This window comes from Fragaria vesca, linkage group LG6 (assembly GCF_000184155.1).
Source record: "Fragaria vesca subsp. vesca linkage group LG6, FraVesHawaii_1.0, whole genome shotgun sequence".
Lineage (NCBI taxonomy): Eukaryota > Viridiplantae > Streptophyta > Magnoliopsida > Rosales > Rosaceae > Fragaria > Fragaria vesca.
This window is the reverse complement of record NC_020496.1, coordinates 37,888,983-37,903,112: the sequence shown is the minus strand read 5'-3', so window position 1 is coordinate 37,903,112 and position 14,130 is coordinate 37,888,983. Positions and strand designations below refer to the sequence as shown.

Sequence of the window (14,130 nt, the reverse complement as noted above, 5' to 3'; positions counted from 1 at the left end):
CCAAACTTTTATCCACCAAATTTTCAACAGTACAGTGCTCAAAGGAACAGATATGATTTTGATTCTCACTTAGCAGAAAGGCAGAAAATTTGCGGAAAGGCAGAAAATTGTAAGTCCAATACCCATATCAGTTTAGGCAATGCCAATATAAGGAGAAACAAAATCCTAAAAACTCATACTTCAACCAAAATCCCCAAAGGGAAGTTTGAGACCCAAGTAATGGGTTTTACTATACAGAAAGTTAGAACAACACTATTTGCATTATATTACAAAATAGAGTCATACATCCGAACAAATCTTTTTGTACATTTTTCACTAGCAGAACAAAAGTTTCTATACATTTTCAGACACTTGGTGACTATCAGAACTGACAAGGGGCTCCAAGTTCTCCTTGCTGATGACAACTTTGGGAGATATCAGTGCCTTCTTGGAAGGATACAGAACAAAATGTTGGAAAATGAAAAGAAGATCATATGATACACATATCTGCAATAAATATAAACCACGGTGAGTATACAAGTGACAGTAAATATGTACTGATTATGCTGAAACATCTAATCAATTCATTCATACCAAAGATAGCAGTGTCTTCCCTATGTTTCCATAAAAGTTCACCCAAGAATCTGCAGGCACAGATTCAAAACAAGTTCATGAATCAATTGGAGGGCAATTTCTGATTTGCAACAGTTACATTTGGTTAAAGTAGAGATGCTGGTGAACCTTGATCAATAGATTGCACAGCCATTTGTGCATAGCTTCCAACTCCTCCCGAAAAATCGAGTAGAATAAAGAAAATACTTAATCCATCTGTGCTCTTTCTTATGAAGTTCATGTATGCCTATATTGAATTCGAATGTGTTCTGTATTAGTAAGGACATTGTGTTTCATTGCAAAACTTAAATAAATACAACTTCATTTAGTAGTAAACAGTAATAGACTAGAGTTTCTATGTCAAATGAGGATTATCTAGGGAAACTAATATATATAGCCTCTGACTCTTCTCAATGACACAAACGTGAACCATATAAGGGAGAGTGCTAAACCTGGGGAGTATATTTGATGACCGTCATAAACACTTGAATTGAGCTGCAACATAATCACATTAACAGATGTTAGAAAGGGATTCCATGAAACCATTACTATGATACATTTACTCAATTCCATGCTCCCAATAATCTTGAAAACCATTCACGAAAATCCTTTCATTAGTCAAATCTAAATTTTTGTCATAGTTACCACCGAAAGTACTAATGAAACTCCAAATGTCAAAAAATGAAAGGTAACTTTATCTTTTATACTTGAAGATGGAGATGAGCCAAAGCCAAGAATGAGTCGGCAGGGCTACGAAGAAACAAATTGCAGCAAATAGCCACACAGCAACCACAATTCCAACTGCAATTTTAGATACTTTCTGACTTCCTCGCTGCATAGGTAAAGCCATCAATGAACAATTAACATTAAGGTTAAACCAATGTAAAGCTGGCTTGTGTGACAAATGAAACTTGGAAAGTTAACCAAGGAGAGACACTGGAGATTACTATTCAATCTACTAACTTCATAGATTGCAATTTGGAAGAGCATAACTGCTGTCACAAAAACGGCATGAGCAGAGAATGCAACATCATTTGCAGCTACAGGTATCATCTGCATTAGTACAAACCAAATGACTTCATCCTTTTATCAATACAAACTTATATATGCATGTTTTAGTGAGCACTAAAACCAATGTTTTACTTGGTTAGATCAGCTTTGCAATATCACATTTGTTCGTCTTTTTTTTAACTACCATATATAGTAGAAAGTTTCTCGATCATCTATCAAATAATCGTTTGCAAAAGATTCACTCTTCCCTTATAGTCTCTTCTTAGAACTATCTCTTACTCCTATATTTGTAAGAGATAGTTCTAAGAAATTTTCTTCTTAAAATTAATACGAGTGTGTTGTATCCATTGAAGTATATTGAACTGTTATAAGCTCATGATTCTAGTGCGTGACAACATTTTCAACCTCATTGGGATGTAATAACGTAAATAAGCAAAAGTTAAAAAGAGGGCGGGAAAAAGAAATTACCAACCTCTCCGAAACCGTACTTGTCAAAGTACTGCTTCTGAACGGCGGAGCTGAAGTAGAGAGTGGCGTTGTAGATGAGATACGACGAGTGCTTCGTGAAATTGAGCACCACAAAGTCGATGCTCAGCCCCACAACACTGATTAGCACCAGTACGCCGCCGCCATAAAAAACAAACCATCTCAAATTGAAATTGACACGATTTTAAGGGAACCAAGGGAAGGAAATGATCGATCGTATATATCATACCTTTTCCGACGAAAGTTCAAGATGACTTGAGGATAGAAGCCGACGGACCAGAACGTGAAGGTCAACCACCCCAAAACTCTGTAAGTGATCTCGAGCGGAATCGAGTTCCACGATGCCACCATGATCGGAATATTCTAGTTCCGATTACTCGCAATCACTCAGCGGAAATCTAATAAAGAGAAGGGGGCACTTGTTTGCAGCTATGCATGCTTAAAATATCTGTTGTGGAGCTTTTGATTTGGCGCCATTCATGTGGGTTCACTGTGTTGACGTGTCCTTGTTCCCATTGGTTTTTTATTTTCCACAAAATAGTTCAGGAGGGTTTATGAATCGAGTCCATTACATAGCCATGTTCATTATTCAGTGGTAGCTTCATTTTCTTAAAGCTATGGCCGGCCTCTCTCTATATAGAACGCAATAATGGCAATATGCCCAATGTATGTTTGGGATTGCTGCCGAAGACATACGTTTGTTAGTTGTAGCTTCATTTTTCTTCGAGATGTGATCTTTGGGGACGAGATTCATCAAAAAATATTCTTGTATGCACCAACAAGCAAGTGAACCAAATATTTATTAGAAAATCTCAATCGTTGATATTTATACTGAACTTTTTATTTAAATAATCAAATAGTGTGATAAATGTAATCCAATGTTCTATTATCTTGGTTTAAGTGCACCTCAATGCTTTGAATCCTCTCTATGAGATTCGTTATGTGGCGTGCACTTGCATCAACATTAATAAACAGCAAGAGACATCAAGTGACTTTTATTATAATATCAAAAGTTGAGATCACTTAATTAGTGTTGCGTCCTTGCTTAAATTAGCAATCTCGACATTAACCGCGCTGCTAACAACTCACAATCTCAAAAAAATGACCTTCCATACGGACATATATGATTGTGAGGATTCAAGATTCTAAACAAGATACACCATGTTCACTTGGATCTAACCCTCTTTCATAATAACACGACTTGACTCGAACACGATTACACGAACCTTAAATCCCGCTAAGAGGCCACCCTAGGTGGTCCTTATGCGGGTCTAGGAGAGTTAAGATGGTCCCTTGGCAGGTCAAAATGGCACCTTAGCGGCCCTAAGCGGGTCAAGACGCCCCTTTGACGGCTCTAAGCGGGTCTAAGAGGGTTAAAACGGTTCATTGACAGGTCAAAACGGCATCTTAACGGCCCTAAACGGGTCAAAACGGCTCTAAGTTTGTCTCGGCATCCCCTGCACCCAAGGCCCAAGGAACATAGTGCAGTTAACCCAACCCCATGAGTGTCCTTTACATCTTCCTTATTTGCCTTTTTAGTATTTGGCGCAAAAACCCTACTGAAAGTGAAGCTCTCACTCTGCTACCCAAAACCATTTCTTTCAATTTCAATTGAAATTGAAATCAAATCAAATCCCAAATGGCCAATTTTCTCATAAGCAGAACCCTAAACTCAATCCGAAACCGCAACCTTTTCACCTCCCTATCATCTCTTTCCCGCCAATTCACCTCCGCCGCCACCGCCGCTGCCGAGCAACCCCAATCCGACGGCGGCGAGGGCTCCACCTTCACCTTCTCATCGGACGGCCAAGAACACAAACCCAATCACGATGACAGCATCCAAATCAAACCCAATTCCTCCAAACGCGAAACGGCGTCGTCTTCGGTGACGATGCCGATGTCGTTCATGACGGGGTCGGTGGTGGGGAAGAGATTCTACAACCAAGTGACGACGAGGAAGGCCGACGACGGGAATGGATGGACGGTGATGCTTGATTACCGGACGCTCAAGACTCCGTCAAAGAGACCCTTAAAGCTTCCGACTTTGGGTTTGGCTAAGGCCATTGCTGCTGAGTGGGAATACCAGGTGTGTCTTTGAAGCTTCAGCTCAAATTGGGTCTCAATCAAAATTGGGAATTGATTACTTGAAGTATGTAGAATCTTTAGCTCAAATGCTTAGTGTTTCACTTGTTAGATATGCTATTGCTCAAATGGGTTGCACTCAAAATCGGAAATTGATTACTTGAAGTGTTTAGAATCTTAGCTGAAATGCTTAGTGCTCAAATGGGATGCACCCAAAATTGGAAATTGTTTTGTTCAAGTAGAATTATAAGTATATGATAGCGTAGATCAAATGGGTTTACCTTTGTTAGTGCTTTTCGCATTAGTACTAGCTCAGTTCAAATTGGAATGTAAGAATATTAGGATTGAACTTATGTTCTCTGTTTTGGTACAACTGTTCCTTGCCAGTTTTGGAGTCGCTGGCTTTTATTTGAGTTTTGGAATTGTTTTAAGCATTTGCATGTTGTTGGGAACTTGACGGTTTGGCTAATGGGACTTTAATGATTTTAGGAGACAGATGGGATTAGGCCGTTTACGATGCCTCTCATGAAGCTTGCTTGCACTGCACTGGAAAGAGTTCCTATCACACGGCATAAGGTTATAGAATTTTTGATAAATAGATTCAATCAAGATCTAGTCTTTTGTCGTGCCCCAGATGACAACGATCTGACAAGCGACATCCATGGTATGTTGCTTCTTCTCAGGTCTTTGTCACCTGTTCTGTTTTGTCTTCTTTTTGTCTTATATGTTCAAGGCATGCTAACATACCACTATCTATAATCTGTTCATTTCTTGTACATTCTTTTGGAAGTCACGTAGTGTTCTACACTAACAATTTTACAATGAGAGTGTCGCATAACTCATTTAGATGTGATCAACTATGCCTGTTTCAGATTTACATATGCACTACTAAGTGACCATCATCCATTGATCTCCATTAGATGGCACATGTTTCTTCAAAATGTTCATAGCTAGAACTCATCTTTATAGGTACTTTGGTAGCAGTCAGATTTGTATGACAAATGTGAATGCAACGAACAAGAAAACGACTAGATAAAGTTTAATTTTGACCATTTATTTTAGACCATGGATCCTGTTTTGGTACAAAGGAATGTAAGGCGCTACCGAGAGTAGCTACATAAGCCCCTTCAAGACTGGTCATATCCATCTAACAAACTCGCCAGAGTAGCTTGAATCAATTGCTATGATAATAAATTCTAGGAGGTAGCTGTGGTTAGAATTCACAGGTTGTATTGGCTTGGACATTAGACCTTCACTGAATTCACATATAGCAGCTTTCACATATGATCATCTAATTCTGCAACATAGATATTTTTCTTCAAAACATAGTTTAAGACAGTAATATGTCTATTGCAACTAATAGTGCCTCATTCTTTTTATGTAGAACGGCAAGTGGAAAAGATTGATCCTTTACTTAATTGGATGGAGTCTGAATTTGGCTTTAAGCCTGTCGTTTACTCCAGCTTTTTTGGTGGAAAGCAGGACGAGGGACTTCTAAAAGCTGTAGAAACCCTACTGAAGAAAACAGATGAGTGTGAATTGGCAGCAATTGATGCTATTGCAGGAGCAGCACACTCCCTAACAATTACTCTTGGATTATTTCGTGGGAAACTGAATATTGAAGAAGCAATTGAGTTGATTAGACTTGAAGAAGATTTTCAGGTACCTGTTGATCATTATTTCTCTGTACTCATAGATATATAGCATCCTTAGTTAGCTGTAAGAATCAAACTTCTGCCACCATAATGGTTGCCCTGCTAAGTCTTAAAAGAAGGTTTTCTTATATTGCAGGTAGACAGGTGGGGACTGGTTGAAGGTGGTCATGATGTAGATATTGCTGATCTCAAAGTACAGATTGCATCGGCTGCTGTATTCCTCGGTCTTTCAAGGAGGGTTTAATTAGTACATCTTTTCTCTAGTTTTTGTTCCTACCCTCTTATATCTTCACAAGACCTAACCTGTTGACTAGGTTTTCTTACAATGTTTACGTTGTTATAGATCTGTAGAAGTTACAACACCAAGAATGCCCAATTTTGTGAAATCCTGTTGTTACTTATGAGGTCAGATTAAACCAAAGATGTAATAATCAACTCTGTTATATCGGTGCAATAAAATTATCTTGTGATTCTACAACATGAGTTGCAAAAGCTAGTTTGGAGGTGAAATCAAGGCCCTTCTTTACAGCATTGCACACACAATGGAGGTTCTTTTTTCACATCACAATCACAACAGGCTGTGTCGCAGTCATTGTTGCATCCTGCAGCAAATTTAACTTTCCAAACTTTTATCCTTCAAATTTTTAACAGTACAGTGCTTAAAGAAACATATAGGATTTTGATTCATCACCTGTAATCGTAACGTAAGTATACGGCTCAAGATCTTGAGGTTTTAAGTGAAAAGAAGGGCGTGCGCTGACAAGGTTGGTTCTCACTTCTATAAGGATCATACAGAGAAAACACCCAGCTAGCACTAACAGCTTCATTATCACCACAGATGATATGTTGGTGAAAGCTTCTTACCAGCAGATGCTTATATGGAGGCTTGTAGTTTGTTCAGTTTAGGAGAGAAGAGAACCTAACCCATTTTTGAAAATGAGTCACAATGTATGAAAATCTGCATTATAAAATGCCTGAAATTTATATCTATGGATCATCCCATAAATGTGTGAATACAAGTACGCAATCTTTACTAGATATTTAATGTTGTATTCATATTTAAGGGGTATAGAACAATCATAGCAGTTGTGTGGTTTCAGTTTCTTAACTAATACCCATCTACTCTATCTTTCCTAATGAACAAACACTAAAAGATACAATCAGGTATACTTCTATTTGATAGAGAAATGAAGAGTTCTGCAGAGAAGAAGAAGAAGAAGAAGAAGAAGAAGAAGAACATAATTACAGGCTCACTGCGAAAGACAAATATGGGGACTAATGTATAAACGAAAGCAACGTGCTTCTTTCCCATTTTCATGAAAGGCATGGACAATTCGATCAGTTCACAAATTATTAGCAAAACTCATAAAGTTGACAACTTCTAAACAAAATTCCAACAATAACAGATCAAATGCTCCTATAAACTCAAACACTCAAGCTGTCTGAGTTTCCTGCTGGCTGGAGCTGCTTGATATGTTGGATCTGCTTTCCAGGGTTTAAGCCCTTTGGGCAGGCACGAGCACAGTTCAATATGGTATGGCAGCGATATAGCTTGTACTCATCATTGATTGCATCGAGTCGCTCCTTTGTATATTCATCCCGGCTGTCAACTATCCACCTGCATAGCACCACACAAAATGATTCAGCATTCTATTGTTCATCTACACCGATGCAATTGCAGAACAACTGAAAATGCCATATGCAAAGTTGAGGCCCTAATTCTCTGGTCAAGAAACAACACACTTTAATAGGCATCTATCCAGAAAACAACAGTTATAAAAATAGTAGATGATCATGAAGGACTTGTTCAAAAACATAGTAGATGATCATAAGAAACATTATCTCAACATAATTGTCTCATATTCTACTTCACTTGTACTTAATTCCCAGGCAATTTCATATTATATAAGCCTTTCTCAAAACCGCATCACCTTCCAAACGCTCTCATTAGTATGACCTAGTCTATGCACTCCACTTCACAAAACTGCAGCTTATATAACTAGTTTATATCACCGTATGACCGTATCGTCACTAGCTCCTGAGGATATTCTAAACACTATAATTCAACACAAGTGATGTTTTCTATTAGTAAGTCAAGGCAGATAGTCCTATCAACATAACTAACAAAAATAACAAAAACGACATTGACGAATCTCAGTCACACACTGAAATGGTGAAATCAATGAAAATTGAGAGCCATGAGCAGTTCTCTTCTGTGCCTACCAGCAAAGCATGTCAACGAAAATACACAAACAGAGAATCAGTTTGTTTTGTAAACACACGAAACACTGTTTCCCCGTTTTCATTTTGCATCACTACAACAAAATCTTTGGCACTCAAGCAGCAAAATTCACCATCAAACAAACACAACACATATCTACACCACTAAGCTGGACGAAAGCTATCAAACAAAACCGAAAAATGCAATGCACGAAAAAGCCGAAAAACTTTGACAATCACACAAAGCAACAACAACATCCACATCTCCACATAAAGCATATCAATCACCTGAGCTAAATTTATACTAAACTATCATAAACAATTCTCAAAAAATCGGAAGCGAAAACCGTCACCTATTGGCGTGGAGCAATGCAGCAGGTCCCAGATAAGCCTCAGGATTCCACCAGTAGCTAGGGCAGGATGTGCTACAGCAAGCACATAGAATACACTCGTACATCCCATCCAGCTTAGCCCTATCCTTCTTCGTCTGCAGAATCTCCTTCCCTGGCTCCTCCGCCGGGTTCTTCCTCTTCAGCCACGGCTCTATACTCTTGTACTGGTTATAGAAGTTCGTCATATCCACCACCAAGTCCTTGATCACATACATGTGCGGCAGCGGCGTGATCGTCGTCGCCGAACCGGACTCGATCTTCGTCAGACACGCCAGGCCGTTACAGCCGTCGATGTTCATCGCGCACGAGCCGCAGATCCCTTCGCGGCAGCTCCGCCGGAACGTGAGGCTAGGATCCATCTCGTTCTTGATCTTGATCAGCGCGTCGAGGACCATAGGACCGCAGTCCTTGAGGTCGATCTCGTACTCCTTCAGCTCCGGCTTCGTAGGGCTATCGGGGCTCCACCGGTAAATCGAGAACGTCTTCAGCTTGGAAGTCTCACGCGCCTTCGGGGTTGACGCGTCGATCTGCGGCTCCGAGGCGAAGGCACGGAGCAAGACGCGCCTCGCCGCCGGAGACGTTGAGGATGAGATTCCGGTGAAGGCTCGCCGTAACAGACCAGTCGCCATTTTCGCAGAGAAAGAGAGAGAGAATCGAAATCCAAGCGTTTAGGCTGAGAGTGTGGAGATAGAGAAGGAAGGAGGAGTGTGTGAAATGACGTGAATGGGTTTCTATAATTGGTTGAGCTTCGACTCCCTTGGAGGGGCTTATATGTAATTGAGCTTCCGTGCCGTGATTAGCTTTAGGGTGGTGACGTGGCATCGTCTCGGCCGTCGGTTCAGGTGGAGGCGTGGTTGGATTATGCAGCAGTCATTTGGTTTTGGTGGTTAATTTTTCATAGCGGCGCGTGTGGTGCACCAGCTGATGATTAACACGTGGCGGCGAACAATGTCTCCACTGTTTATTGCATCGTGGACGGGTATGGCCCAAGTCCCTAAGCATCGCTGCTTTTCATCTAGAAAACACGACTCGAAACGCACACGAAATAAAATATAATGCAGTTGAGCTGAACAATCTCGGCATCAAAATACCAATCAGTATTTTTATTCCGGTTTACAAAATGTATGTTCATGATTTTATGATAATACTTGTTCACGTGATTCTTGACAATACTTTTTGCACGATAACCATCTTAAACGAGCAAATTGATTTTTATTATTATCGAGAACATTTGTGTAATATGATAGTGCCTCCTGATCCTATTTATCCAATTTAGAAATTTAGTAAAAATGACTTGTTTATTGTAAAAAAAATTCATTTCATTGTGTAATTCATGAATAGGAGTTCATTTTTCCAAGGATTATATGAACAACTCCACTCCTATTTATGTTTTTAGAGAAGTTTCTTTTGGTGGGAGGGTTGCCTAAACATAGAGTGGAAGAGATCAAGTGAAACAATGCCAGTGGAATATTGTTAAGAATACATGGTTATTCATGGTTTAGACAACTAAGATTTACAACAATGTGATAACTACTAACTATTTCCTTTTCTTTTTGATCAAACTTAGCTAGCTACTAATTACTTACAAATATATGCCCCCCATACAGGCTGTTTTTGAATAAAGAAGAACCCTAGAACTCGAAGAAAAAACCACTACACCCTTTTGTTTTCTGTCTTTCTCATTCTCTCACATTCTGGCTCAATTCTCTTCATCTGATCTCTTTCGAAATCCAATAGCACCTTCATTCCCCCTTTGATTCTGTAACACATTGTTTCATGGGATCGGTAAGATTTCATTTCCGGAACAACATTGTAATTTCTTTCGCATGATCATTATAATTATAATTCATGTATTGATATATACATGAATGTGCAGCAAGATGCAGGAAGACCTCTGCCGAAATTCGGAGAGTGGGATGTGAACAATCCAGCCTCGGCCGAAGGGTTTACAGTGATATTTAGCAAAGCTAGAGACCAGAAAATGAACAATGAAGCCGGAAACTCGACCATGCCTACACACAATAAGCCACAGCAGAACATTAACAATGATGATGAACCAAAGGTACGTATTATTGGCCTTAAGTGATCTGATCCTAATGAATGGCATTGTTTTAGGGTTCCTCATTGTTGTTTGGTTTTCTTTTTCTTTTCTTTGTTTGATGCAGAAAAAGTGGTTTTGCTGTTTATGATCGAATTCATGTGTTGGCTTGATCTGGTGTGTACTGAAATCAATATGGATATCGATGCTTGCATTGCAGCAGCACGAGCATTGTGGCTATGCATTTAGGTAAATGTATTCGTTAACGTTGCGAAAACAACAAAAGACAATCTCTCTCTCTCTCTCCTTTGCGATTCCATGTTCAACCCTAACCATTTCCATGTTCCCAACACTTCTTTGTTAGTAGTCTACACATATATCTAATGTAGGATCGATGTATCAGAAGTAGGAGGATCTTCTCTAGCTAGTACTTCTGAATTGCCAATTTGTATTAGTAGCAGATTTCTCTTTGGTTTCAGGACTACAAACGTTCATTGTGAATGTAACTGTTGTATTCCAAGGGAACTGAAAGATGTTATATATGCATCCGAGGTATAGATTCTTCAGTGAAGAAGATGGCTAAGTTGGATTAACAACATAAACCGCAAAACGTATTTACATTGAATCAATTTAAATTGCATATATACATGCAGGGCCAGTATATTACATCCAAAGGCAAAAAGAAACTAAGATTGAGCGAGTAGCTAGAATAGTCCCTTAAACATTGGTAGAATCCAAACTCCACATGGAATTGCTGAAGGTAAAAGTCGATAATTCCATTCGTACTCTTTGATGGTTCCATCATCTAGACTAGAGATATGATAGGTTTCGTGGTCCGGATACTCAAAGTTATAGGGCTCCTCAGTGGTATAGTATATAGAATTTGGCTTACACCCAGGAAAGCTTGAAGCCAAGACGGATATCGAATCCGACGCACCCACAAACAAAGCCTCATCTCCGATGCTATGTACCTCTACTTGTTCCACAACCGATCCATCTTTGTCATCGAACACCACCTTGTAAACCCTAAACCTCTCAATGTGCTTTTTGTTTCTCGATGCATAAGAAATTAGCCTTCTCACATACCACAGGTGATCTCCCACGGCTGACTCCACAAGATACGAATAGTTAGCCCTTATTTTTGGCACATCATTAGGCGTACGATTGATTGCTTTTGGTGGCTTTGAAAGTTTAGTACAACTATGAACATCAAACGACATGATTCTTTCCTTTCCATCGCTTCCGCCAACAACTGCATAAACTTGGTTTCTGTAAAATGTGACATCCTTAAGGCACGTTCGACGCCTATCGGTATAAGTCCATTGTTGTTGTCCTCCTTTAATGAAAGCCAACTTTGAACCACCGTAACCACTGTAGAGTACAACAACAACATAACTATCCGGATTCAAGATGGGATCGGATGACAAGATAACCTTTCGGATGTACTCTTGCAGCTTGTTCGTCATGAAATCCAATAGAGGGAGTTTAATTGGATCCACTGATTTTTGGAAAGGGTGTACCAGAGTTATGGAGAAACATTTGCCTTCTACATCGAATATGGCCAACCAACCATGGCTAGAACCACAACACCTTTTCCCATGAGTGACCGGAAAATGAATATTATCTTTGCATCTATGTCCACCAGAAACGTTATATGCTTCTAGTTCATGGTTGCTAGTCTTTCCTTTTCGTTCGGATTCAGTACTAACCAAGAAAAGGGGAAGCATCTTGCCCTTCTTGTGCCAGCGTTGAGTTGCAACATTATAGTTTCTTGAAATAGAGCACCAGTATTTACAAACGCCAGCGAAAGAAAGATGGTCTGTGGATTCGAACAACTTATCAAGAATTATAAAGGAAACATCTAGAGGAAGAAGACTTGCCAGAGGGTTGTTCCCTTCCGGGATTGAAGAGACTTCTACTTCAGTTTCCGGCTTCTTCTTTGCGATCGAATAACTAGAATCCCCAGAATCCATTGCAGACTTGTGCTTCTTTGCAATTGAACTAGCAACCCCGTAGTCTGTTTCACGCTTTCTCATTAGCTTAATATCTAGAGTTGTTGGTTTCACTGATTGGTATCGAAGGTATATAGAGGCTGGTTTTCCAAAATCTGAAGAAGAACAGTTTGGCTAGAGCCTAGAATGGTTTTTCATTCGTATGCATCAGTATATATACATATACAGCTAGCTACTGGAGAAAAGCTATGAATACAAAAGGAAACAGTTACATATGTATGTATATTGATGCATATTCATATGCATATTCCTCAATGTATATTCCTCAATTATCGATGTACATTCATCTGCGTATCAATATACATATACAGCTAGAGTCAGCTACACGTTTATCTCTGTCCTCCAATCAAGCTACCAGCCTTATATGACTACTTATCATAATCTATGAATACAAAAGGAAACACAGTTGTACGTACATGGGATCTCTTCCATATAAAGAAGATAAATCAGAGATTACTTTCCTTAACAGAAATCACAGTTAAGAAGTACAACAGGAGGGTGAAAGGTATAAACCCTAGGTAACTAATTAATTATCATCTAATCTCTTTTATAATTACAAAACCAAAGATATATGAATCAATACATAAATTGTTTTTCTTTTCAATTTTCCCTTTTTTACCCCTCAGATTAAAAACAAAGCTTGCCGCACAACCCTGACCTCCATTCTTCTTGAATCCACAATATCGACCAAGCTAGTCTAAAAAACGCAGAACAAAATCAAGACCCTTTTAACCGATATCGAAATCGAGACTTGATTAATTTGAGATTTGTGTTTTGTTTGGTTAAAGGATCTTCTGGTGAGTTCTCTCACAATTCAACACATTACTATTCTTATTGATATGCATCTAGGATTCAATGGTCAGACGTATATAAAGTTATAAACTGAATAATATATATATAGATGCATGCTTCAGCTCAGAAGATAGAAAGATAGTAAATGCTCTGGACTCTTCTAACCAGAATATATAGATAACTTTGGTACTGTCAACTCAACTGTTAACAGAGTTCTTAGTTCTTACTAAACGTCATTGGCGTTTTTTGGTCACCTCATGTTCAGTCTTTTCTTTCACATTTGACATGGTGTTCCTATATTGGGATTTTGGACCTGTAACCAGTTGATGTGGCAATGTAATTAGTATAGCGCATGTTCTGACCATTTCTTTCCATTCATATAGCGCACAAGTTCGTTTTCTTCGTTTTCTTTGATTTTTTTTTTAAGGGGCACCCAAAGAAGTGCATACTACTACTCTTTCAAAAAAAGGCGTATACCATTTAAAGCGCCGCGCGCACGGTATTCTTTGGTAAAAGACGAAAGAATAGTTCACTATGTACGTGTTTTCCCTTGATTGATTTGAATGCAAACTAGCTAATATTGCCCCCACAAAGTAAACCTTGATTTGTGGGCGGTGAACGTTGGTGCATGAAAATCGAGCACGAAAATCGTGCTCGCCGGACATATTTATATGCCTGTGAGAGTGCCAATCCCACAACCGTGAAATATATCACAACTTGTGACAACTGATCATATTGGAAAAGAAGAAAAGAGAAAACATGGGTGGTCGTTTTGCCCTATTATTTCAGGCTCTCTTCCTCATCCTTCTCATCATTACGCCTCACCTGGTATTGGCATCAGTAGCCGGGCA

General features: G+C 39.2%; 4 protein-coding genes across 4 annotated transcripts; 1 reads left to right on the top strand and 3 right to left on the bottom strand.

Moving 5' to 3' along the window:
* Window positions 1-333: 333 nt before the first annotated feature.
* On the bottom strand, window positions 334-2,458 carry LOC101310928 (cystinosin homolog). Its single transcript, XM_004306350.1, has 8 exons — window positions 2,318-2,458; window positions 2,075-2,207; window positions 1,555-1,644; window positions 1,299-1,423; window positions 1,044-1,086; window positions 721-838; window positions 574-623; window positions 334-486 (listed from the first exon to the last, which is right to left on the bottom strand). The coding sequence occupies exons 1-8, from the start codon at window positions 2,437-2,439 to the stop codon at window positions 334-336; spliced, it is 834 nt and encodes a 277-aa protein (XP_004306398.1). The 5' UTR covers window positions 2,440-2,458.
* Window positions 2,459-3,560: 1,102 nt separating this feature from the next.
* Window positions 3,561-6,301, top strand: LOC101292437 (ATP synthase mitochondrial F1 complex assembly factor 2-like). The gene is made up of 4 exons (XM_004304643.1): window positions 3,561-4,174; window positions 4,660-4,834; window positions 5,555-5,832; window positions 5,962-6,301. The coding sequence occupies exons 1-4, from the start codon at window positions 3,728-3,730 to the stop codon at window positions 6,067-6,069; spliced, it is 1,008 nt and encodes a 335-aa protein (XP_004304691.1). The 5' UTR covers window positions 3,561-3,727; the 3' UTR covers window positions 6,070-6,301.
* Window positions 6,302-7,070: 769 nt separating this feature from the next.
* On the bottom strand, window positions 7,071-9,217 carry LOC101292144 (succinate dehydrogenase [ubiquinone] iron-sulfur subunit 2, mitochondrial-like). Its single transcript, XM_004304642.1, has 2 exons — window positions 8,399-9,217; window positions 7,071-7,443 (listed from the first exon to the last, which is right to left on the bottom strand). The coding sequence occupies exons 1-2, from the start codon at window positions 9,064-9,066 to the stop codon at window positions 7,251-7,253; spliced, it is 861 nt and encodes a 286-aa protein (XP_004304690.1). The 5' UTR covers window positions 9,067-9,217; the 3' UTR covers window positions 7,071-7,250.
* A 1,962-nt stretch (window positions 9,218-11,179) lies between these two features.
* On the bottom strand, window positions 11,180-12,511 carry LOC101310636 (F-box protein At2g26160-like). The gene has a single exon (XM_004306349.1). It carries the CDS (start codon window positions 12,509-12,511, stop codon window positions 11,180-11,182), a length of 1,332 nt encoding a protein of 443 aa, XP_004306397.1.
* Window positions 12,512-14,130: the final 1,619 nt, after the last annotated feature.

Coding starts and splice junctions, on each gene's coding strand:
- LOC101310636 (XM_004306349.1), bottom strand. CDS start 12,511: ATGAGAAAGCGTGAAACAGACTACGGGGTTGCTAGTTCAATTGCAAAG.
- LOC101292144 (XM_004304642.1), bottom strand. CDS start 9,066: ATGGCGACTGGTCTGTTACGGCGAGCCTTCACCGGAATCTCATCCTCA. Junction 7,444..8,398: donor GCATTGCTCCACGCCAATAG/GTGACGGTTTTC, acceptor GGTGCTATGCAG/GTGGATAGTTGACAGCCGGG.
- LOC101310928 (XM_004306350.1), bottom strand. CDS start 2,439: ATGGTGGCATCGTGGAACTCGATTCCGCTCGAGATCACTTACAGAGTT. Junction 1,645..2,074: donor ACAAGTACGGTTTCGGAGAG/GTTGGTAATTTC, acceptor GTACTAATGCAG/ATGATACCTGTAGCTGCAAA. Junction 624..720: donor TGTGCAATCTATTGATCAAG/GTTCACCAGCAT, acceptor CTGTGCCTGCAG/ATTCTTGGGTGAACTTTTAT.
- LOC101292437 (XM_004304643.1), top strand. CDS start 3,728: ATGGCCAATTTTCTCATAAGCAGAACCCTAAACTCAATCCGAAACCGC. Junction 4,175..4,659: donor CTGCTGAGTGGGAATACCAG/GTGTGTCTTTGA, acceptor TAATGATTTTAG/GAGACAGATGGGATTAGGCC. Junction 4,835..5,554: donor TCTGACAAGCGACATCCATG/GTATGTTGCTTC, acceptor CTTTTTATGTAG/AACGGCAAGTGGAAAAGATT.